At 36.6% G+C, this 27,274-nt stretch overlaps 1 protein-coding gene across 1 annotated transcript; it reads right to left on the reverse strand.

The window, feature by feature from the left end:
• Window positions 1-6,207: 6,207 nt before the first annotated feature.
• On the reverse strand, window positions 6,208-7,146 carry LOC113290715. Its single transcript, XM_026540298.1, has one exon. It carries the CDS (start codon window positions 7,144-7,146, stop codon window positions 6,208-6,210), a length of 939 nt encoding a protein of 312 aa, XP_026396083.1.
• Window positions 7,147-27,274: the final 20,128 nt, after the last annotated feature.

The following is a 27,274-nucleotide window of genomic DNA, read 5'->3' on the forward strand; positions in this document are numbered from 1 at the left end:
GTATTCTAATTCCTTAACACTATTTCTACTAGAGTATAATCATTCACAGCTTCGTAGTTATGTTTTCAATATAGCACGACTTGAAAGATACGTTAGGAATGAAATAGTTCAATTCACAATATTAGTAACCTCAAGAGGAAGGATGATGTCGTCGATGTAGCTTGTTACTTCTTCACATTCTTCAAGTCTTCGAGTAATACTTGTATGTCTCATAATCCTAATCTTTCTAGCCTAACCTATACGAAGTTGTCTCTAGTATATAATCAAGAAACTCTTTAATTGAGTTTTGATTCACTAAAGTATGACAAGCAAACTTGACATACCAACACTTCGTGGGTTCAACCGAGCTATGCTCTAACAGATACACTTTCCAGAAATATTCTTGTTGGGAAGTTTATCTTTGATCATGAGCATACATCCAAATCTGGAAAGGATATTACTTGCAAAGCACAAAAGAATACTAAATTACTTGAAAAAAGTAAAAGTGTTCGCAACTCTGTAGTGGATCCTGTTGAGATTGATTCATCGGACGAAGATCTTGATAACTCAGTCTCACTAATCACAAGACAGTTTAGAGATCTTCTTTTAAAGAGAAGTAAACGGTTCATCAGAGATAAACCCAGGTCATCAGTCAAACCTCATGACCGCGTCCCTCCTAAAAACAGGGACACCGTCGATATCGATGATGAGGATATGCCACAGTGCCTTAAGTGTAAAGGTTTTGGTCATTTTTCTAATGAATGTCCAAATCGTAGAAAATACACTGGGAACAAAGGTCTTGCTGCAACTCTTGATGAAATGTCTGATCACTATGATTCAAATGAAGATGAGAAGTCAGGTTTTGCACTGCTTGGTGAAAATATCGATTTTGATAATTGTAGCAATACATACATCAATCTTGATATTCTTCTTGAAGAAACTTCTCTAACCACTTTGGAGGATAAAATGGATTTTTCACTGTCTACTGAAAATTCTATCTCACATGTTTCAGGTACCACAATTTGTTTAGCAGCATGCTCAGCTATGGTGTCTGAACCGTCCTCCACATTGACATGTTATTGTTGTACTTTTAAGGGTCATGAACTCTTTAATTGTTTCAAGTACAAACATAAAATAAGATATATCAAAAAACTTCAAAGGAGAGCAAATGGATTAGCAAAAAAGCTCAAATGTGTTCAGAAGTCGAATTCATCTGAGGTATGTAGATTCAACTCATCTCTGAAGAAGTTAATTTCTAAAGAAAAAAATGGACCTCTACAGAAAACAAAAAGGTCTAAACAATCTATGAAAAAGGGTATTAAGGATCCTGTATAAGAATTGTATGTGAAAAGTCGAGGGTACCCAAATATACCTCAAGCTAAAACATTTCCTACCTATAAGTCCTTTTTCCGAAAGTGATTGTCTATGGACTGAGTCGACACAATACAACTAATCGGTTTACACTTCGTGTGATCATTTATGGATACGAGATCGAGACAATACAACAACGAAGTATGTTTACTTGATACAAAGGTTCGGGCTTAACCAAACACAATATGATTTCTTATCAAGTAAATATGAATTAACGTTTGTGTAATTTAATTTAATTATAATAAAAAAATTATAATGCTGAAATATAAAGTAAATGACACAACAAGATTTTGTTAACAAGGAAACCGAAAACGCGGAAAAACCCCGGGACCTTGTCCAGAATTGAATACTCTCAGGATTAAGCCGCTACACAAAATTACACCAACTTCGTATAGTTGAGACCAAGCAACTAAACCTATAGTTCACCTAGTTCCGTCTGTATTCCCACGCCTCCAACTTGTAAATAAATCACGTGCTTGGATCAATTCCTTTGGTTCGTATTCCAAACAGTAAAGGAACAACAAATCTGTTTGGTTTCAACTCTATTCAACCAAGTGATATGAGTTGGACAAAGGCTCTTCTGTTTATCTTAACATAAACTCCTTCGTCAGGTCCTTAGATCTATCTTATATTCAACTACCGAAGTAATCGTTTAAGATTAATCCAACAACACTGTTAATCCAAAGAATTGTGTTGATGCCGATCTACTCAATTAATCAATCTAATCTACCACAAGGATAAACCGATTATTAATTAGATCCTCTTTTACCGAAACAAGTATTATGCACACCAAAGATTATGAACTCACAAATCAGAAATCTTCAATATCTTCTTCGTCTTCAAATCTTCTTAGATCTTCAATATAAACCTGCACACAATCACTTGAATCTCTTGTGATATATCACGCACAGAACGGAGTTTGTTAACAATGAATTATCACAAGATCGTCTTTAGAACTAACAACAATCTACAGATCCCTGTCGAAACTCTGAACAAGTTTAAGTGAATCTTATATCAGAAGAGAAGATTCTCAAGCATAAACAAACTAGGTTCAATCATATTTCAACCACCGTTAGTCAATCAAATCAATGAAAACAAAATATAAACCGCAATTTTCTAGTTTCCCACCAATGGCACACACTAGAGCTTCTCAATCCCAAAGAAGACTTTAAACTGAGCGGCCGTAAGAGATTTCGCCTAATTAGGTTACTCTCCTCTCCGAATAGGCGGCTACACCAGTAACAACAATAAAAGAGGAAGTCTGTTGTTACGAAGGACTAGTTTGCTAGAAAGGAAAACTTCAAGTATTTATAGACAAGGAAGTTTGGAAACCAAGGAATTTACAAAACCGAAAATATTCTCAAGATATTCATTAAAGCACAAATTCGGTTTCCATATTTCTTGGAAATGCTCCGTTCAAAAATAATGATCGAAATCTCTTGAAAAATCTAATTAGTAAATGCACATTACTAATTCTTGTATTTCCCTACAAAATGAAATTAATAAAGTTAATTAAATGATTCTTAACTTATTTATATTTCGATCCTGGGATTCTCTTCCTTTAGCTATTAAGGAATAACTTCAAACAATTAAAGAAATAAACATTCACATCACGTGTTCAAAGTATGTCGACATCCTTACTTTGTAAGTTATCTTTCACACTTACAACCTTGAAACCGAGTTTCCACACTTCCAAACAAGTTTAGAATTGGTTCATCTGACTTTCAAGAACTATGTGATTGATCAAACAAACATTCAATCACAATCGTGGGTTTAACGGTTCTACCAAAACAAGTTTTGGTTCTACCTCCATGTGAGTACTGTGCATAATCGCACTAGCTTTACAAAATTCGGTTAACTAGGTACTAGGATCGGATCCCCACATATTTATGGTATCTGACTAATATGTGTTGCACATGTCCATAGAATCGTTTCCCCTTTGCCTAAAAACTTGTTTCACATGTTCATAGGATCGGTTCCCCTTTCTTCTATAAACCTTGCTGCACCTCATACAAGGATCGGTTCCCTTTTGTGATGTACTACACCTCTTACTAGGATCTGTTCCCCTTTCCCAAATTTGGTCATACAAAACATAAACCCGATCATACCATCTCAGGTGATTACTTAAGATCGGTTTCACTAATAAAAGTCATACCAATACATAAGTCAGGCTTTTGTGAATATTTCTACCAAGAACACAAACAAGTTGTGAGCGGTTATACACATTGGTTGTTCATAAGATAAGCAATGAATAACAAAACCAATAACACCTGAAAATTTCCTTTTCGGTTCACAAAGAAGTTTTCGAACTTACCTCCTTAGAACACATGTAAAACATTGTTCCTTAGGATGAAATCCTCACCTCATACCCATACATAATCACAAACATCAATAGTATTAAAAATAGGTACACCAAGTTTGTAACAAAGAACTGCCCTGAACTAGCGAGGCCCAAGTGTCTGATTAAGTCCACATATTGGTATAGCTTTAAGATAATCCTGAGCATGCTCAAGCCTATTGCTTTTCCAAAGTATAGTATCACGTTCTGACATAACAAATTTGTAAGGCGTATCTTTCTTAAGAACCTCAAAATACTGTATTGCCAAAGATTTCATAGGACGAGTGGAAATATTATTGATATCGAAAGAAGACAACCCACATACCTTCTTGAATTGTGACAAGGCATGCTGAAAACTTAGGCTTGGTTCAGATGCAGGTGGAAGATTAAGAATGACCTCCTGCAGATTTCTTGTTTGAAAACAAGAAGCGGGAAAACAGTATTTATTTGTGTCATCCATCGTGTAAACACCTAGACCCCCATCTTTCATTGGCAGTGTAGAAGTATTTTATTATTATTATTATTTTTTATTTTTTTTGAAAACACTATAAAATTGAAAACAATAATACCTGATTATGTTACATAGGAGCCCAACTTCCTGATTTACCGTGTAGGGTGGGGAGGACACTGGTATTACGCCGGCACCGTTGAATTTTCAAGAGTCAATCTGACCATTTCCAACCATCCCCAACTGTTTGACGTTTTTCCCAATAATTCCCGAGTACATATATGCTGGCTTACCTTCTTCTATCCTTGTTTGATCATGCAACTTACCACTCTTTTCTGACTCCTTCAACTGTTGACCATTTCTCCTCCATGCTTCTTATTCTTCTTTGATTTCTTCAAATGCCGACCAATTTTCTCAAGTGGTTGTTTAATAACTACACTTTTTTTTTGCTACTCAAATCTACCCGTTTGGACGTCCGTTTCTCATATAACTTTAGGAGATTACATACAAGACTAATGATGAGATATAAATGGACTGAAATATCTCTCTCTAAGACTAAAAGACTTTCAACACACCAAACAAAGTAATAAAAGACTGAAATGTTCTAATGACATGGACCCAGTATGATGGCGGTGCCCCTTTTGACTGAAAATAATAACTCTTGATTATTTTTTTTGACTGACTGACTCCATAAGACTGAAAATAATAATTCTTGATTTTTTTTATTGACTGACTGACTGAAGGGGACAAACACAGTGATGACCCTGCCCCTACTTATTTTCTACCTGACACTATGAGAGAGATATTGGACTGCTAAAAAATTTCTCCTTAAGTTGTATAAGCGTTCACCTCCCTCAGATAGATTTGAGCACTTACCTTAGGTGTAGTATTTCTTCAGTTGGTTAACATTTGTGATCTTCGGCTCTTCTCGTCCGTCCAGATCAGTTAATCGGACTGCGGATTCTGGGTAGATGCTTTTGATGATATTCGGACCCTCCTAATTAGGCTTGAACTTTCCTATTGGGTCAGAATGTTTTATAGGTCTGACTTCTTTAAGCACTAAATCTCCTTCCTTTAAGCCTCGCGGATGAACCTTCTTGTTGAAACTTCGAGCTATCCTCTCCTGGTAAGCCTGTGCATGATATGCGGCATGTATCGTCTTTTCATCGATCAAATTTAGTTGTTGAACCTTCAATTCTATCCATTCATCTTTTGGTATCGTGCCTTCCTTTTTCACTCGTAAGGTGGGAATTTCAACTTCAACGGGCAAAACTGCCTATGTTCCATAAACCAAAGAGTACGGAGTCATACCAGTGGGTGTACGGATCGAGGTACGATGGGCCCATAATGCATAAGGTAACTTCTCACTCCATTCTTTGTATGTTTCGGTCATCTTCTTCAAGATTCTGCCTAATGTCTTGTTTGCAGCTTCCACAACACAATTGGTTTGCGGCCTATAAACAGTTGAGTTCCTTAGATGGATCTTGTACTTTGCACACTCCCTTTTTACCTCCTCGCTAACAAAATTGGACCCATTATCTGATATAATCTCATTTGGCAATCCATAACGACATATGATGTTATTCATGAGGAACTTAATAGTCTAATTCCTTGTAGGATTCTTGACGGATATTGCCTCAACCCACTTTGTAAAACAATCAATTGCCACTATGATGTATTCATGCCCATTTGATGCAGAAAGATTTAACTTCCCAATCACATCAATGTACCAAACAGAAAAAAGGCCATGGTGATGTAAGAGGGTGCAACTCGGTCGGTGTCAAATGTAATAAATTGGCATGTATTTGGCATTTATGGCATCTTTTCACGTATTTGAAGCAATCTGATTCCATCGTCGTCCAATAATATCCCATCCGAAGAATTTTCCTGGATAACATGTGTCCGTTCATGTGTGGGCCGCAGATTCCTTCATGTACCTCATTAAGAAGGCGTCAAGCTTCATCTCCATCTATACACCTCAACAAAATCCCATCATAAGATTTTTTATAAAGCACTCCGAGGATGATAAATTGAAAGGACATGCGTTGTATGTAACGACGTTCTTTTCTACTCAACCCGTCTGGCATCGTCTGATACTATAAGTAATTCTTGATATCATGGTACCATGGACTCCGTCGGGTGTTTCTGCTTCGATCTCAACCGCGTAACGGTAAGCTGGTTGCTCTCTTCGCGCCACCTCGATGGGTTTGACTGTGGAATCTCCTTGGATCGGGATTAGTGATGCTAAAGCAACTAATGCATTTGCAAACTGATTGTTGTATCTATAGAGATGATGAAAAGTAATGCAATCAAACTTCTCCACCAGCTTCATGAGGCATTCATGGTATGAAACTAGCTTTTCTTCCTTGATCTTCCAGACTTTCTGTGTTTGGTTGACAATCAGCAAAGAATCTCCATATACCTCCAACTTCTTGACTGATAACTCCAAGGCATCTCTCAATCCATCAATGCATGCTTCATATTTAGCCATATTGTTAGTACAGTTGAAATTCAATTGAATAGAAATTGGAATGCGTACCTCATCAGGAGATATCAAAATTGCCTTTGCTCCTTTACCAACTGGGTTCATTGCTCCATCAAAATACATCTTCCACAATTCACCTTCATCATCTTGTTCAGCAACAAGGATATGTTCGTCGGGAAATTCTGTTATGAGTGTCTCGCAATCCGGGATAGGTTGCGCTGCTAAGTGATCTGGTATTGCTCTTCCTTTTATTGACTTTTGTATCAGATAAGTGATATCAAATTCTTCTAACAACAACTGCCACCTGGCCGTTCTCCCTGAGATTATTGGCTTTTCAAATAGATATTTAAGTGGGTCCATCCTTGATAACAATTGCACCGAATGAGATAACATGTAATGTCTAAGCCGTTGAGTAGCCCAGACAAGAGCAAGGCATGTTTTCTCTAATGTTGAGTATTTTGATTCATAGTAAATAGCCCGATCTTTCTTACCATCTTCATCATATTGTCCTAAAACTGCCCCCATTGATGAATCGGTTACTGATACCGTCGCCACTGTAGATACCGTGTGCAGATACTGTCGCCACTGTAGATATCGTGTGTAGATACCGTGCACGTGTGTGTGTGCAAATACCGAGCAGTGTAAATTAAAACCCTAAAATCCCAATTATTTTTCGAGTTAGATTCTCTAAGTCCCAGTGAAGTCGCCACTGTAGATACCGTCGAAATCGGTTAGGATCTTTAAATATCTGAAATGGGAATCACGTGGAAAATTATTAATAAGGGGATTAATATTAAAGGAATCATCCACCCAACTTAGGGAGTTAGGACCCAAAACAAACACTGGTCCAAAAACAGAATAAGAGTCCGGGAATCAAGATACGAGTTATGAAGGTGTGAGGCACCTAGCCCGTACAAGCCGAAACTTGGCCTCTACTTTATAATCGGTTTTAGGATTCTAACTTGCATTAACAAATAGTGAAATAAATACATCAAATTATAAATGCTAATGGAATTATTAAGCAAATAAAAAACGCACCAAATCCTGTAAAATGGAACAAAATCCGGTCAAATCACGAGAATTATTATTATCACCAAAAATATCGAAACTATTATTATTATTATTGTTAGAAAAAAACGGCTTTGTTATACCAAATTTTTATGGACTATGTTTTGATCTCTAGACCTATTGCCCACTACTTGTTTTTTCATTTGAATAGATAAAACAATAGTCCCACATAGACTAAAATCTAAAGAGTTTTAGACTTAAATACCATAGAATTGGCTAAAAGGGAATGGCCCTTGGGTCATTAGACTTTTGTGTGAGGGGGGAAGGACTAGACTAGGGCAAGGTTGCCTTTCCCGTAGCGTGGTGCTTCGCACAGAAGCACGCACGCCGCCGCCGTCCGGTCGGTCGGGTCGGGCTCGGGCTCGGTTCGGGTTCGGGTTCGGGTGTGGGTTCATTAGATCCTATCTTTTTGCTAAAAATTTTGGTACGTGTTTTACACACATGTAGAAGAATCTTCTTCTTTGTCTGCACATGTTTGTCTTGGCTTTCTTGTCTGTACGTGTTTGTCTTGCATTCCTTGTCTGCACATTGTTTGTCCTGGCTTTCTTGTCTGTACGTATTTGTTTTGGCAACAGTAACCAACACACTGCTCTAAGCCTGACAAAAGCAACACTGTTTTTAACCAAACATTACCAGTAATTCTGTCTTACGCATGGTTTTGTTGCATGCATTTTTCCTCTCGTTTGTAACGTCTTAAACACTATATAAGGGAGGAGTCTTGAGCTCTTTTGAGACACAACAGAGAAACGTCTCTTCTTATGCTCTCCCTATGCTTTCAGAAAATAAGTTTTTATTTCTAGTTTCTCTGTTTTGAGCTTTTGCTAACACTGCCAAGTTCTAAGGGTACTCTCTTTGTATGCTACATTGAGGGGTACTATCAGTAGTTGTATCCTGGAGGTGACTCGCCAACTGCTATAGCATCTCAGCGGAGTAGCAGGCGATATTTCCTTTAGGACAGCGTATCGTATACGTGCCTCTACATTTTCTGTGCATCTCCAGCAACATCGGTTTGAGCTAAGTATCTTCTTCTCAGTTATATTATTAGTTCTATTTCCAACAATCTAAAGGCAATATCCTCTTTACTATATTTTTTGTAACAACATGGGAAAGAGTACTGTAGACAAACCCCCAAAGTTTAGTGGCAAAGACTTTAAACGATGGCAGTCCAAAATGTTATTCTTCTTAAAAGACCAAAGGCTAGATGAAGTTGCCTTAGAAAGACCCTCAAGAAGGCTTTATGACCGTGGCTATGAAGATAGACTGGATAGGTGGACTAGGAAGAATTACATGTGCAAAAACCACATTCTTAACTGTCTGGATGACTCCTTGTACGACTTTTATAATGCAAAAGAGAATTTTACTGCTTTTGATTTATGGGAAGCCCTAGAAGAAAAATATCTTGCAGAGGCTGCTGGAAGCAAGAAGTTCTTGGTAGCTAGGTTCCTGGAGTATAAGATGACTGATGAAAATCCTGTTGTAGAGCAATTCTTCGAACTCCAGCTACTCATCAACGAAATTCTTGCTGAAGGAATGCATATTGATGAATCTCTACAAGTATCTGCATTAACTGAAAAGCTACCACCCTCATGGAACGAGTACAAGAGGAGGCTGCGACACAAGAATCGCGAAATCACCATGGTGGAGCTGGGGAAAAAGATCCAGGTGGAGGAACTTCTGTGCTGCAAGGACAAAAGCCTGATGCTGAGCAAAGACATGTCCAACAAAGCTCATGTCCTGGACGATAATGCTGCGTCAAAGAAAAGGCACGGAGAATCCAACAAAAATGGTAAACGTAACAAACAACGTAACTCCAAAGGTAACCATCTTAAGCCAAAGGGTGGTGTCTCCAAAAACACCATCAAAGGCGACTGCTATAACTGTGGGAAAACTGGTCATATGGCCAAAGACTGTAGGGCACCTAAAAAGACCAAAAATGATCCTAAACATAAAAATAAGGCAAACGTAGTAGATGATTCTGGATATTTTACTGGCATGGTGTCTGAAGTCAACCTTGTCTCTAATGTGACCAATGTGAGAGACTGGTGGCTTGATTCTGGAGCCACCAGGCATGTGTGTAAGTTCAGAAATGCTTTCTACTCCTATAACAAAGTAGGAGACGATGAGAAATTTTTTATGGGAAACTCTTCTACCTCTAAAGTGGTAGGAAAAGGCAAGGTTGAATTGAAGCTCACTTCAGGAAAAACTCTCGCATTGAATGACGTGTATCACGTCCCGAACATATGCAAGAATCTTATCTCAGAAACCATCTTACTTGGGAAAGGTTTTAAATTTGTATCTGAGTCTAAAAAAGTTGTAATCTCTAAGGGTGGTGACTTCGTAGGAAAAGGATATGTCACTGAAAACATGATTAAGCTTAGTGTACTTTCTTTGAACTTGAATGACAATGCATCTTCTTCTGCTTATGTTTGTGACTCCTCACATGTTTGGCATGATAGACTAGGACATGTTAATTTCAAATCCATTGAAAGACTTGCTAAATTAGGATGCATTCCTAAAATAAACATTGACAGAGGTCATAAATGTGAAATTTGTGTTGAATCTAAATATGCAAGAAAACCCTTCAACAAAAGGGTTGAACGTAGTACAACTCCCCTAGAATTAATCCACTCGGATTTGGGAGATTTGAAATCAACACCAACTAGAGGAGGTAAAAAATGGTACATCACTTTTATAGATGATCACTCAAGATACTGTCAAGTTTATCTTCTTAGAAGTAAAGATGAAGCCTTAGACGCTTTCAAATTATATAAACTTGAAGTAGAAAACCAAAGAGGTGTTACTATTAAAACTCTTAGGTCAGACCGAGGCGGTGAGTATGTGATATCTATAGGAGAATTCTGCAAACTTAATGGCATCATTCATGAAACTACTGCGCCTTCTTCACCTGAGTCGAATGGAGTAGCTGAAAGGAAAAACCGAAAACTCATAGATATGGTGAACGCTATGTTAGCTAGTTCAGGGCTACCTTCGAACATGTGGGGGGAAGAAATTCTCTCTGCATGCTATATCTTGAATCGAGTTCCATTTAAGAAATCCGACAAAACTCCATATGAGTTATGGAAAGGAAGACAACCGTCCTATGCATACTTTAAAATGTGGGGGTGTTTGGCCAAGGTGGCCACTCCTCGTTCCAAGAAAACCAAAATAGGACCTAAAACTATAGATTGTGTTTTCCTAGGATATCCTGAGCACACTAGTGCTTATAGGTTCATGGTAATTGGTGAGAACACCATAATGGAATCCAGAGATGCAGTGTTTTTCGAACACATTTTCCCTTTAGGGTCTGGACCTCATAAAAGGGTCCGCGATGATCTCTCAGATGTTCCTTCGACTAGTCAACCCCCGTCTCTAGATGCTGAAACCGAACCTAGAAGAAGTAAGAGGGTCAGAACCGAGAAAAGTTTTGGTCCAGATTTTGTGACTCTTACGGTAGAGTCTGAACCCCAAACTTATAAGGAATCTATGACCTCTCCGGAAGCTCCCTTCTGGGAAGAAGCTTCAAATAATGAGTGGGATTCCATTCAACAAAATGAAACTTGGGACCTTGTAGACTTACCTCCTGGTAGTAAAACCATAGGTTGCAAGTGGGTCTTCAAAAGGAAACTTAGAACAGATGGAACTATAGAAAAACACAAAGCTAGGTTGGTAGCTAAGGGGTATAAACAACAAGAAGGATTAGATTTATTTGATACCTATTCACCGGTCACAAGAATCACTTCTATCCGGATGCTGATTGCTATTGCTTCTATTTTTGATTTTCATATACATCAGATGGATGTTAAAACTGCTTTTTTATATGGTGAATTGAATGAAGAAATTTATATGGACCAACCTGAAAGTTTTGTTGTGAAAGTTTATGAAGATAAAGTATGCAAACTGAAAAAATCTTTGTATGGTTTAAAACAAGCACCTAAACAGTGGCATGAAAAATTTAATCATGTAATGATATCTAATGGCTTCAAGGTTAATGAATATGATAAATGTGTTTACATTAAATCTGTGTATGATTCTCATGTTATTGTGTGCCTATATGTTGATGATATGCTCATATTAGGTAGTAACCTTGATAGTATTAATACCACTAAAAGCATGCTTAACGAAAACTTTGACATGAAAGACTTAGGCCCTGCTGATGTAATCTTAGGGATGAAAATCAGAAATATGTCTGATGGATATAGACTTAGTCAATCTCATTATGTTGAAACTTTTCTTAAGAGATTTAATCATGAAAATGCTAAACCTGCAACTACTCCTTATGATCCCAATTGTAAATAGAAAAAGAACAAGGGTGAGGGTATTTATCAGCTTGAGTATTCTCGTGTTATTGACAGTCTTATGTATTTAATGAACTGTACAAGACCTGATATTGCCTACACTGTGAGTAGATTAAGCAGGTACACTTGCAACCATGGGCAGGATCACTGGAATGCTCTCTACAGAGTTCTAAGGTACCTGAGAGGAACTTCAAACTATTGCTTAAGTTTTGGGAAGTATCCTGCTGTGCTAGAAGGGTACTATGATGCTAACTGGATATCAGACTCAGATGAGTGCAAATCCACTAGTGGGTACATCTTCACACTTGGTGGTGCGTCTGTGTCATGGAAGTCTTCCAAACAGACATGTATCTCTCGATCCACCATGGAGTCTGAGTTTATAGCCTTGGAGAAAGCTGGGGAGGAAGCTGAATGGATACGAGGTTTACTGGGAGGAATTCCACTCTGGCCCAAGCCTGTGTCTTCGATCGCAATCCACTGTGACAGTCAAGCTGCTATTGGATGCGCAAAGAATAGTGTATACAACGGAAAATCTATACATCTTCAAAGAAGACACAAGACAGTGAAACAACTACTCTCTACTGATATCATCTCTATAGACTTTGTGAGGTCTAAAGAGAATATTGCAGATCCTTTGGAGAAAGGGTTATCTAGAGAGGTAGTTAGATCCACATCGAAGGGGATGGGACTCAAGCTCATAGAATAAATCACCATGAAGGACACTCAACCTTTTGAATGGAGCTCCAAGAATAAGGTTCAATGAGATAACTAATTTTTGGTGATGTCAAGAGAGCACTATATTTGTCCCTCCCTATGGTGTAACCGTATGATAGTGCTACCTGCATGTTTTAGGATGATCTGTCAAGATCTTAATGAGTTCCATGACTTTGCTTAAAGCGGAGTGTGGCAGGACACTCTTAATGGACTCACCTATGTGGATGTTGGAAGTGGGGACGCTTCCTATGAGAATTTGAGATTTTTCTCTAGAGACATTCATTAAGTCCGGGATTTATCCCACGGCAAAAACGGGCACAACGGCAAGAGCTTGGCAGCTTTCTTTTTCTTTGAGACATCAAAGTGTGGTTGTTATTTCTGAATTGCACTCACTGTTGGAGGTTCAAGACATTGTGTTCACCGTAACAACAAGCAGTTCCGGTAACCTCTCACTAAGTTAAGGTTCAATCTCTGGGACACCTTAGCCTAATATTGATGTATTATGTTTTCTCGTATTTCGTCGATATGTTTTACCATTCATGTGGGGGATTGTTAGAAAAAACGGCTTTGTTATACCAAATTTGCATGGACTATGTTTTGATCTCTAGACCTATTGCCCACTACTTGTTTTTTCATTTGAATAGATAAAACAATAGTCCCACATAGACTAAAATCTAAAGAGTTTTAGACTTAAATACCATAGAATTGGCTAAAAGGGCATGGCCCTTGGGTCATTAGACTTTTGTGTGAGGGGGGAAGGCCTAGACTAGGGCAAGGTTGCCTTTCCCGTACGCGCGGTGCTTCGCACAAAAGCACGCACGCCGCCGCCGTCCGTCCGGTCGGTCGGGTCGGGCTCGGTTCGGGTGTGGGTGTGGGTGTGGGTGTGGGTGCATTAGATCCTATCTTTTTGCTAAAACTTTTGGTACGTGTTTTACACACATGTAGAAGAATCTCCTTCTTTGTCTGCACATGTTTGTCTTGGCTTTCTTGTCTGTACGTGTTTGTCTTGCCTTCCTTGTCTGCACATGTTTGTCCTGGCTTTCTTGTCTGTACGTATTTGTTTTGGAAACAATAACCAACACACTGCTCTAAGCCTGACAAAAGCAACACTGTTTTTAACCAAACATTACCAGTAATTCTGTCTTACGCATGGTTTTGTTGCATGCATTTTTCCTCTCGTTTGTAACGTTTTAAACACTATATAAGGGAGGAGTCTTGAGCTCTTTTGAGACACAACAGAGAAACGTCTCTTCTTCTGCTCTCCCTCTGCTTTCAGAAAATAAGTTTTTATTTCTAGTTTCTCTGTTTTGAGCTTTTGCTAACACTGCCAAGTTCTAAGGGTACTCTCTTTGTATGCTAAATTGAGGGGTACTATCAGTAGTTGTATCCTGGAGGTGACTCGCCAACTGCTATAGCATCTCAGCGGAGTAGCAGCCGATATTGCCTTTAGGACAGCGTATCGTATACGTCCCTCTACATTTTCTGTGCATCTCCAGCAACATCGGTTTGAGCTAAGTATCTTCTTCTCAGTTACATTATTAGTTCTATTTCCAACAATTATTACCAAAATTATTATTATTATCACCAAAAATTATTATTATTATCATTATGTGAAAATTATTATTATTATTCAAAGTACTAGGCACCAAGACGTATCATTCAACCAAACAATAATTATTATTAACTTCACTCATCTACATTGAAACATGCCTTAATTAACACTTTGACAAAGACGCGATATAACCTGATATGCAATTGGACCAAATAGTACCCAGAGCTAACAAATCAATAGGCAGAATCCTACCAAACTATAATGCATTATTTTCGCTAATCAAAAAGTCATGAAATATGGACGACCATTATATGTACCACTCACTGCATGTGTCTACCAACTAGCCAGAGATTTTGAAATAGGATTTACTGATGCCTAAACGATACTCATATGCAAGATGCATGCGATGACATGGATGGACAACTATGCAGGAATAAGATGTAAAACATGATACTACACAGACCATGAGGACCTCAACTCTTGATGCTATTATGAAGATCACGTAGGATAAGACAAACTCGATCAAACCACGTAACAAGTTATGACAAGAACAAAGTTTAACATTGATCAAAACTCAACCAGATGTAATAGTTCTCAACTAACAGGCATATGATCACAAAATAAACAATAAGAAAATATTCAAGAACAACAAAATGGAGCAAGTATTTAGAGTTCAGAGTTGAAATATCGACCTGTTTTCGTTGAGCAAGTGTTTCAATGTTACTTAGATTGGAAATATCAACAGGGGATACTTCCGCGAGTACGATCGTACCCAAGAACAATCAAACACCAAACCGTTCCAATGCCATTTAAGAATTCTATATATTTCTATTTCTCCACTAAAAATCACCTACTGATTCAGGAAATCACAGACGAAAAAGGAGATGTAGAGACAAGAAGAATCATTATATTAGAGAGATAAGTTGTTCAATTACATAGGTTACAATATATACATATATAATATATAATGAGTAAGTGGATGGACCGCACATCCATGGACCGTAGACCCTGTAACACTCTCCCTTGTGCGGTTCAATAACAAAACTTCATACATAGTGCTTCACATATAGCGCTTGGAATGTATTTCTTCTTGACGTCCTCTCCTTGATGACTTGTGCCGAAACGCATTACTAAAACTTTAACAAGGAAAAATCCAGTGGGATAAAACCTTGATACAACTCTTCACATGTAGTACTTCACATGTTGTCTCTTACATTACATGTAGTTCATCACATGCAATACGATCTTCAAGGATCGACGAGTCTAAGTTAATTGCCTCGTTAAAACTTCGTCAGGAGAAATGTAACACCCCGATTTTCGGGCCCGGATCTTGCACGGATCCCATGCCCGAAAACCCGAAGTGCTACTTCGATACCATAGACGAAGCCCGGCTACTAAGCCCAAGCTCGTTAAGTAATTAATTTGGGCTTGATTAATTTATGGTCAAGTTACCATTTCTATCGCAGCGGAAAACTTTGAAAATTTATTTGGGAAGATCTAACCGGCGATTTAACCTAATTTTAAAGCCACCGGAAACAAAACACATTTTGGTTCTCAAATAAATATATTAACACCGTTCATGTTTTATGATTAATTAATAAGTAACGATTTCAACACCAAATTGTAAAATTGAAAAACTGAGAAAGGTAGATTCCTAGAATTTTACAGGCTTCATACGAGTTCCAAAATTCATTATATTTATGTGGATTAATCCACACTGCTAACACTATTGTTCATAAATTTTCTAGAAATTTGAATTGAAGATTAACGGACCAAGACCACAGTCAAACTCGTAGTTGACCAAAACTGCAGAAAAACAAAACCGTGACACTCTGTTTTAGAAAAATTATATTTAATCGCGTACAACTCATAGTTGGATGAGTCTTGTCATTTTAGAAAGATAAAACATAGATGGTGATTTCCTCCGTGGACACTAAGATCTAAAAACCAATTTATCATAGCTCTTAATTAGGATTTTTATAAGACATTTAAAACAGTCAGATATTTTCTGGATTTAACACTCGTATAAAGAATTATTTAAAAAATAGTTATACAACTCAGAAAATTCTATAACTTTTACCAAATGCCCCTTAAGATGTTTTACATTAATTACAAAAATAACCATATCAAAACCTATTGGTAATTTAAAATGACAATCAGTCAACTAAACATCATACAATATTTTTACAACATTCAAACTAAGATTAATTACATCTTAAAATAGAATTTTAGGCATAAATGATAACTTTAGACATCTCTAATCATTCTCTAGGCTCCAAGTTGATCAGCTCCCTTGTCACGCATCAAATTTGGAATTTTGTTCATAATACGACGTGAGTTGTGACACCCAGTAGGCAAAGAAGCAACAAAACATTTTATGCAATATTTTTCAATTCCTTTTAAAAACATGTAACATGATTAACAACACCGCAAACACATGGAAACACCTCATCCATAAACAACAATAAATTTAATCAATCCGCTCGCCCCAAGGAGCCCCACGTGGGTTTAGGGAAACAAAACCGTTCCCAAGGATATCTCGTATCCCATCAAAAATGTTTTTAAGAATCACAATCTATGGACCGCATCCCAACATTCATACTCATGCTCACAACATCAATTATCATCCATATATTAATGAAAACTTGCAAACATAAATTTTATTAGAAGAAACTTAAATAAAAAGAAGGTTTTTGATTGTGTTGCGCCTACCTCAAATCGCAAATCCAAAATACTACAACAAATAGCTTCATCACCGAGATTACGTCTTCAATAACAATGAAAATCTCTAGATATTCTTCTACATCAAAGTTTTTAGTTTTCTTTCTCACAACTATAAAAATTAATAATGAAATGGAGAAAAAAAGTTGCGGCTAGGTTTTTTTCCTTTTCTTATTTTCTTCTCGTATAACCCTTATATAGAAAATACTTAACAGATAAAGAAATTAAAAAATCCTAAGCTTAAGTCCACGTGCTTAAGAGTTTTGGTCAAACCAAAACTCAGGGCAAAGTTTAAGGTTTTCCTTTTATGATTTCAATTAACAACTAATAACCTATCAAACGTTGACATGCGACATTAATAGTTATTCAGACACTTCTGTGACGTATCTCCTCTTTATCAGCCCCCACACAAGGTAAATTCATTAATAATCCCTTTATTCAAAAAAGAAAATCATTAGTATCAAAGTCTAACAACCAATGACCAATCGACAAGTGTCAAATTTTGGTAATTAATATTAATTACTAACCATAATGTTTTTTTTTTTAATTTTTTTTTCTAATTATTATTATTATTGGCAAGAAAGGAAATGAGCATGATTTATAATCATATTTAATTGGTTGTTACCAAAAAGAAGTAAAATTACCAAAATACCCTTATAAGTAAAATTACAAAATTGTCCCTTTGGTAAAAGACGAAAATGCCCTTAAAATTAGGGCGGATATTACAAGAAACCCAGAGGGACAAAACCTGAACTAAAGAAAAAGAGTACAATATTAAGTAAACTTAGAACATAGTTGGATGTGTATACGTTGCCTTATTAAAATTTTGACAAGGAAAAACCCAGTGGGACAAAATCTTGACGAAGGGAAAACAGTACAACGTGGAAGATGCATGTAAAGGTGATCTGTTGCAGATGATCACTTTCCTTTGTTGAAGTTGAGTAGTTGCTTCACAAATCCTAAGGCAGAAAATCCTCGTGGGAAAGATAATAGCCTTAGCTGGGAAATTACATTCCCAGTGTTTGTTGTTGTCTCATTGAAAACCTTACCGAGTAACAAAACCCTGTGGGAAAAAGTTACCCCGGTGAAGGTAAATAGCTCAACACACCATTAGATGCTCCCCCTGATGTCAGACAATTTTCGTTAGTCTAATACAGGCAAAAGGAGTTTATCACACTTTACTTTGGTGACTTGAACGTTTATAAAACCTTGTTGTTGATTCTGGAAGTTACGTTGCTTAACAGACTATCGCATTTCATTTCTTTGATTCAGATATTTTCAGTAATATCAACACGATCTTTATGTCTTCAACGTTTTAACATACTTGATGTTTTTAGTGTTATCTCGCTAAAAACCTTGTCGAGTAACAAAACCCTTTGGGAAAAACTATTCTCGACCTTGACAAGGAAAAAAAGTACAACACAGCTTCAATTTCGAAGTAAAATATGTTGACATCATATCCTTGGATCCTCCTCCTGATGTCGGCATCTCCCCTGATTACTTTCAGATTTGTTCCAGATAGTTCCTTTAGTCATGTATTTTTCGAAACTGAATACTGGTAATGACTTAGAAAACAATCTACCATATCTCCCTCTGATTACTTTCGTTGGAGAAGAGATTATCGTTCCTTCATAATCAACAACTTTTGGATTGCACTTTCATTAGCATTCCTTTTAATGTCTTTGTAGGGATAAAATTAATTTATGTCAATGATTAATTTGAAATACATGATTACATTCATTATACCATTCCAATGATGTTGCATTGGCGTGGAGCTATATCTAGCTAACAAGTTCCTTGAGGATGTAAAGTTTTATCGGGTACATTATTATACTGAGTACAGAAATGCATCTATTATACTTAGATATGGGAATTTCATCTCCCAACACATCTTCGTCATATTACTCTGGACGAAGTAGTTACTTACTTACATTTGAACCTCGACTAATCATGGGAGTGCTATCAGGATGCATGTCTTTGTTAAATTGCCTGACAACTTTACACATATGCAAACTGGTGGAATAATATACCACAAGCTCAGTATTTGATTGATCTTTCCCTATATTTTTCATCTCAAATTCGGATTTTAAATAGCTTTTAAGGTCTCTTATTACATCAAGAGTACACATAATGTCTGTACCATCAACATAAATAGCTACAATTCCAAATCAGGAACTTTCTTATGAATACGCAAGGAAAAATAACTTACTTGTCTATCCACTCTAAATCAAATAGCCCCTTAGACGGGTATACCACATCCACCTGATTGCTTGAATCTAAAAGTGAGCGTTCTATCTAACTGTAAACGCACTCTGTGGTTTAAAGTCATTTGATTTGGGCAACAAAAGTCTATCAAGTACTTTTGTAAATATCTTTTATCTCTTGATTCTTTCATAGATACGTAATAAGCACATACATATGCTGCATTTCAAGTCCTTTTGAAATTACCAAGCTAACTAAGTAGAGGAACTCTTTAACGTTAATTACTAGGGCTTTGTGAGAAACCACACGCCACAAGAGGAGTATTTTTACTTTAAGACTACTTTCTTCTCATTATGCTTTATGACAAATTAATTATGTATGTCCAATAGGCTTTACACTTAGTTGGTTAGCACTACCGCACCAAACACCCGTATATTTGCCAAAGAACTAAGTTCTACCTGGATTGTGTAGTCCAAATATGCTATTTATTTGAAATTAATCAAAATAAAGCATGGTTCGATCTCATTGTGCTTTACTTCTGGAGCAACTATTTACGCATGATCCTTCCATTGACTCATGTGCATTCTCATAATCCATCAGGATTTCATTGTTCTCTAGAATCATTTAAAACTTCGGAGCGTCCTCCAGTATTGATTCATGGATATAGTCAGAGACAATCAAATGAGATGATTTCATTAATGATACAAATTAGGTTGTGCCTTACTCATATACTTCCTTTCTAGGTGAGCAGTAATCGAATATGGTGGTCTCTACATCTTCCTTTATGGAGCCACGGCCTCAACTACACTTCCACCAAGTGTAGTTGCAACACCTTAGTCTATGGTGTACCCCATACTGAGTACTTCTAACCTTGCAGGAATATTTGCAGCTGCTATGTGTGATCTTGTCACTTTAGCAACATCAGTGTACATTCTGAAAATTGATTATTCTTTGTCACTTCACATTTACATTTGTGGAGTATAAGAATCAATATGAGACACAGTGGGAACACACCACGATAATTCATGTCGTTCCCTTAGAAAATACTTTTTCTTATCTCCTGTCTCATTAAAGTGATAACCTGCAAATCTAGCAGTAAGAGATCTCCTTCCAAAGGTTTTAAAATACGGATAATTGTTGAGAGTAAATATCCAACAAAAATACTTAATCATTTACGTGACCCATCATAGTACGACGTGGACTCGTAATGGCACGTATATAGTGTAACCAAAAATGCGTAAGAACATAAATGTCAGGCTTAAAATTAAGTTACCAACTGGTATGCAGAAAAGGTTGACTAATATTGGGTTCTAAAACGAATTAAGTAAAGATGCGCGTAATATTGCATATCCCCAAAGCAATAAAAGGTAGGTTGGTACGCATAACCTATTCCTTAGACACCATCTGTAACCTTTGATGGTATCCTCTGCGAGACCATTGGGGTATAAGATGCTCTATATTGATCCTATTAAACATGCAATATTCATCAAGTCCTTTTGATGAAATTCTCTAGCATTAACAAGGGTGGTTAGCCTTTGCACTTTGCATTGTGTAATATGTGCTAGGAGTTTTCAAACGCAAATTTCTTGGGAACTATAACTAGTGAAAAATGTTAAAACATTCACCAGACCCATCACTCACTTTAATGGTCCGCGTTCTGCATGAATATTTTCCTAAGTTTCACCTTGTTTTTTTTTGTAATATAGAAATTTTACCATTTGCATCTTAGGATGGTCTCGATCCTGTTTTACTGAAGACTTTGTAAAAATGAGTAATATGCTTTCTTACCTAAAAGCATAATGGGAAGGGGGTTGTGCATCTAGTAATTTAGAAAACACTTGTTGAGAGATATGCCGTCACTTTGCATTCTGTCAATCTTTTTCCCATTTTCGTTCACTCAAATAAAGTGATATTTGTATGAGTTCTTTCAAAACAATAATCATGTCACAACCAATGTTTCTTTATGGTTATGACCAAAGCCTGTATGAGTCAGTTTCCAACATTTCATCGTCGGAGTCAATATGTATTCAATAATCCAAGTATTATAGTGAATCACATTGCACTAGATTGACTCATTAGTTTCTCTAAAATATATTTCCTTCCAAATATATTAGAGACTATAAAAGATGCAACCAGTTACATTCTCATCATTTTTATGTTCCACATGATATCCATTAGTATGGGTTACTTTGGAATTTAACAAAGTGTGATTATCTCTCGGTTCATGTAGAGATTTTGTGACGTCTTTGTTCTATCTTGAAAACAAATTTTGATCAATGATGCGCTCGATGATCCAATCCTCATAGTCCCATTATAAAGAAATAATTCAACAACTATTTTAAATTCCTTAAGCTAGTGGAAGAAAAACAACTCTGAGTTAGACACTTGGGTCTTGAGAGTTTTAATAAGTGGTGTGGCCTTATTACGTAATAAAAGTGGGATTCAACTCAATTACTTTAGAGTGAGTATATATCACGTGTCACCAAATATATCTCAAGTGCTTTAGAGAATTTATGTCTCGTGTTTTCATACCATAAGTGTAGACATTAGATCTCGTTCAATAAGATAGTCGATTGGCCCGGCAAAGTTCTTGTTGCCATTAAAGTTGATGTGAAAATTGGTTGCTACTATGATACATACATTACATTGTATATACCAATACGTACGACCAGGTGCATTTCCAACTTTTTCATTTATGATGGAAGCTAGAATTACATTTTAGCTTCATCTCATGATATATATATATGTCCCTTTTCTCATGCTCTATATGAGCCCTTATTACTTCGGAGTTTTTTTCATTTTCAATTTTGCTACATTTAGCTTAATTTGAGAAATTTTTTTATCTCAATAGGCCAAGAGAATCTCAACACACAACCGCTTACTTTAGGTTGTATACATAAAAGATGGTTCTCGTATTTTCATGCTTCAACATATGCTGGTTCGTTAGTATAATGGATGAAGTAGAGAATGGGAAATTTACGACTCATATCACCTTTTGTGAGATCTTCCACAAAAATTGGAATACATGAGATTTTATTTTCAACATATATTTTGAGACTACCGACTCTTTAATAGTCGCGCTAGTGTATTACATTCCACGGAACATTCAAGTTTGGGGAGAAAATATCAAGTATGCGATAATGGTGTTCAAGTACTTCTAAACCTCAAATACATACATTTGAATCAAGTTGGTACAACCAATTGTATAAAATATCATTCAACTATAGCCAATATCATATTCAAGAGAACAAAATAATATTAAGACCAAAATTCTTAATGATCGATACCAACAATCATATTTTGAATTGACCATTTATATGATGTGGATTTATTGCAAGACAAAAATAAACAAAACTGGGCATGTTCTACAAACAAATAAATAAGCCTAGCGAATACTCAATGTAAAAGCCCAAATTATAGTTACATACCTCAAGCTTTGGTTCCCGATGTCCATAAACAGAACAGGAACAACCTTAATCGAATACAGCCAGAAAACTAACAGTAGTCTGGAACGGGAAGGAATAGAACTGAGGCTAGAATAAAAATTGGCTCGGCTGGCTCAGATCGACTGGATCGGATCGGTCGGTTGGCTGGATCGGATCGCCTCGGCTGGATCGGCTGTTGGACCGAGTTGGGTCGGACCGGATCGGTTGGCCCGGTTATGTTGAATCGGAACCGGCTCCTATGTTTTCCATTTCTCTTCGAATTCTCGGAAGGATTCAAAGCTTCGGACTGTTTCGCTGTGAATCTTATTTATTAACATGACTTAAATTTGACAAAGAACCAACAGTGCTGCGTATCCATTCACCAAAATTACTTGATCTCTTGAAACAAATACTAGATCAAATTCTAGCACTTAACTCTCTCACCCACGATTCATTTCTTAAAAGCTTTTCTCCGACTGCCTCTTTCTATTGACTTTCCCCCAGGTTTCTATCGAGTCCCCCTGTTTGTCTCCACGGATTTTCTTTCACGGAATTTCTTCTCCTCCAAACGCAAATAGAGACAGCATCAGACGGGATCGCTCGCATACAAAAAAAGAAAAAAAGAAAAAAGAAAAATTCACGGAGATTTGGTTCCACGGATTTGGCTAGGATCAAAATCTAGATCCGTTAATCTCTAAACGAAATCAGTCTATAATATACTTTCCGAGATATCGATTGATGAGAACGGAAAATAAAAATTCTTTCTTTAGCGACAGGGAAGAGCTCGTGCATGATAACGTGATTCAGAAAATTAGAGACGAAAAAAGGAGATGTAAAGACAAGAAGAAGAACCATTATATTAGAGAGATAAGTTGTTCTATTACATAGGTTACAATATATACATATATAATGGGTAAGTGGATGGACCGCATATCCACGAGCCGTAGGCCCTGTAACACCTATAAATTTTTCTAGTTTTCTCTCTATATGATGCGATCAGAATATATTTTTTCTCTGGTCCAGAAAAATGACACCCTATTTACATAGGTTTCTTCCGTCGACTAATACCTTTGGATTAAAATGACCTAAATCCGGTGACTCATATTAAAAACATAAGTTCTCTAGCCATATAAATCATTATTATTTCCAAAAAATTCTCCAAAATCATTTTAATCTTCTTTACTAAAATAGCCAAATATCATTTAATCTTAGGATTTTGCTAACATGAAATGTCTTGCGGACAAAACCAAATAGGGTGTCGACATTTTACCCATTTGTTGGGACGGGCGGTTAATCTATGGGGCTTGTATACGGACACAAACTTGGTGGAAGCTAAGGTGGACTTAATTAACGGTCCATTTTGGATCATCTTGGTGTTCGTCCATATTGGACTTTAGGACTAGCGGATACTCCATGGATTATTACTTTTGATGTATGTTCAACTTACTTGGACTTTAGCTCACGTTTGACTCCTAATGATCTAAATCGAACGGTGTTTTCCAAGACCATATTTGGCGGAAGTGCGACTCCAAACTACGTACGAAATTGGGGTGTCTACATTAGCTTACAGTGAATATCAGAAACATGGTTCATGTTTTTTTCGGGAATTTATGCCCAAAATATTTTCTCCCAAAACGATGATCTTTTCTAACTAGAGAGATATAATCATGTGGAGAAAACGTACTAATGTGACAATTCTCAGAGATAGATAAATCTCTCTTAATTCTTTCAATGAGATTTTCATAAGATTTTCTCATTCTAAGGACTTCCTTATTATTCATACTAGTGTGATCATCTGAAAAAACTATCGGAAACTCCTGATTGTTTCTTTTGGCAGAGATTACCTCTTTCCCTTCCTTCTGAAGTCGATCCTTATCAAAACCAGAACTGTTTCGATATGGGTACGGAGGAACCTTTTTCCATAAGCGATTATCAAATCTTTCCTCTGACTCCTTTGAGTTGATCTTATCGGGATGTGGTATAATTTGTCTTTCTACTGAGGAATGATCTTTCAGTTTTTTAAGACAAGAAACTTCCTTCAAAATTTTTACCACCGTATGTTGAAGAATTATAAGTTTCCTGTCAAGTGACTGAAAATTGTATTCCTTACAATCACCACGGAATCGGTTCAAAGTTTCCTTTGGACAAGATTTCGTTTGATCATCAGTAGATCTAGAAGCTGGTTTCTCATCCTCTTCTAACTTGATGTAGTTGGGAAAACTACCATCATCTTGATCTGTTTCAGATGTGATTAAACCGGTTTTATCACAATCTGTAAAAGTCGAGCAAGGACTTTTAGTTTCCTCATCAGAAGAAATCTCAACAACATCATTAGTCAGAATCATCGGACGTGTCTCTTTATTTGTAAGAGATTTACCAAGAGCTTCTAGTTTGACAGTGAGATCAATTTTCTCTTTGGCTAGACAATACAGTTGAATGTCCTTTTCTATGATCTCCTGTTTAAGAAGATTTGACTCTGTCTTTAAAATGAGTACTTTAGAAGACATAGATTGTATAGGCTTTAAGAGTTTTATCAACTCATTATCAGCATCTTATCTTTCATCAAAGATAGACATAGATGTTTTCGTAACTCCTGGATCATGAGTCAACTAAGTAGTAACATCTTCAACTTTTGAGTATTCAAACTCTTGCATGACGTTAACTGAATCAGACATTAGACTCAATTTTTATAGGTTGGATCGCACCAAACACAGATTGTTAGATCTTTTCGCGTTTTCCTGCTCAGATACCAATTGAAAAGGCGAGGGTACCCAAATATACCTCAAGCTAAAACTTTTCCTACCTATAAGTCCTTTCTCCGAAAGTGATTGTCTATGGACTGAGTCGAGACAATACAACTAATCGGTTCACACTTCGTGTGATCGTCTATGGATACGAGATCGAGACAATACAACAACGAAGTATATTTACTTGATACAAAGGTTCGGAATTAACCAAACACAATAGGATAGGTTATCAAGTAAATATGAATTAACGTTTGTGTAGTTTACTTCAATTATAATAAAGCAATTATAATGCGGAAATATAAAGTAAATGACACAGAAAGATTTTGTTAACGAGGAAACCGCAAATGCAGAAAAACCCCGGGACCTTGTCCAGAATTGAATACTCTCAGGATTAATATGCTACAAAAAATTACACCAACTTTGTATAGTTGAGACCAAGCAACTAAACCTATATTTCACCTAGTTCCGTCTGTATTCCCACGCCTCCAACTTATAAATAAGTCACGTACTTGGATCAATTCCTTTGGTTTGTATTCCAAACAGTAAAGGAACAACAAATCTGTTTGGTATCAACTCTATTCAACCAAGTGATATGAGTTGGGCAAAGGCTCTTCCGTTTATCTTAACATAAACTCCTTCGTAAGGTCCTTAGATCTATCTTATGTTCAATTACCGAAGTAATCGTTTAAGATTAAGCCAACAACACTCTTAATCCAAAGAATTGTGTTGATGCCGATCTACTCAATTAATCAATCCAATCTACCACAAGGATAAACCGATTATTAATTGGATCGTCTTTTACCGAAACAAGTATTGTGCACACCAAAGATTATGAACTCAGAATCAGAAATCTTCAATATCTTCTTAGTATTCAAATCTTCTTAGATCTTCAATATAAACCTGCACACAATCACTTGAATCTCTTGTGATCAATCACGCATAGAACGGAGTCTGTTAACAATGGATTATGACAAGATCATCTTTAGAACTAACAACAGTCTAAATATCCCTGTCGAAACTCTTAACTAGTTTGAGTGAATCTTATATCAGAAGGGAAGATTCTCAAGCATAAACAAACTAGGTGCAATCAGATTTCAACCACCGTTAGTCAATCAAATCAATGAAAACAAAAGATAAACCACAACTATCTAGTTTCCAACCAATGGTACACGCTAGAGATTCTCAATCCCAAAGAAGATTTTAAACTGAGTGGTCATAAGAGATTTCGCCTAATTAGGTTACTCTCCTCTCCGAATAGGCGGCTACACCAGTAACAACAACAAAAGAGGAAGTCTGTTGTTACGAAGGATTAGTTTGCTAGAAAGGAAAACTTCAAGTATTTATAGACAAGGAAGTTTGGACACCAAGGAATTTCCAAAACCGAAAATATTCTCAAGATATTCATTAAAGCACAAATTCGGTTTCCATAATTCCTGGAAATGCTCTGTCCAAAAATAATGATCGAAATCTCTCGGAAAATCTAATTAGTAAATGCACATTACTAATTCTTGTATTTCCCTACAAAATGAAATTAATAAACTTAATTAAAATATTCTTAACTTACTTATGTTTCGATCTTGAGATTTTCTTCCTTTAGAGAAATAAACATTCACCGCACGTGTTCAAAGTATGTAGACATCCTTACTTTGTAAGTTCTCTTTCACACTTACAACCTTGAAACCGATGTGCCACACTTCCAAACAAGTTTAAAATTGGTTCATCTGAATTTCAAGAACTATGTGATTGATCAAATAAACATTCAATCACAATCATGGGTTTAACGGTTCTACAAAAAAAAGTTTCGGTTCTACCTCCATGTGAGTACTGTGCATAGTCACACTAGCTTTCCGAAATTCGGTTGACTAGGTACTAGGATCGGTTCCCCACATATTTATGGTATCTAACTTATATGTGTTTCACATGTCCATA

This window comes from Papaver somniferum, chromosome 6 (assembly GCF_003573695.1).
Source record: "Papaver somniferum cultivar HN1 chromosome 6, ASM357369v1, whole genome shotgun sequence".
NCBI lineage: Eukaryota > Viridiplantae > Streptophyta > Magnoliopsida > Ranunculales > Papaveraceae > Papaver > Papaver somniferum.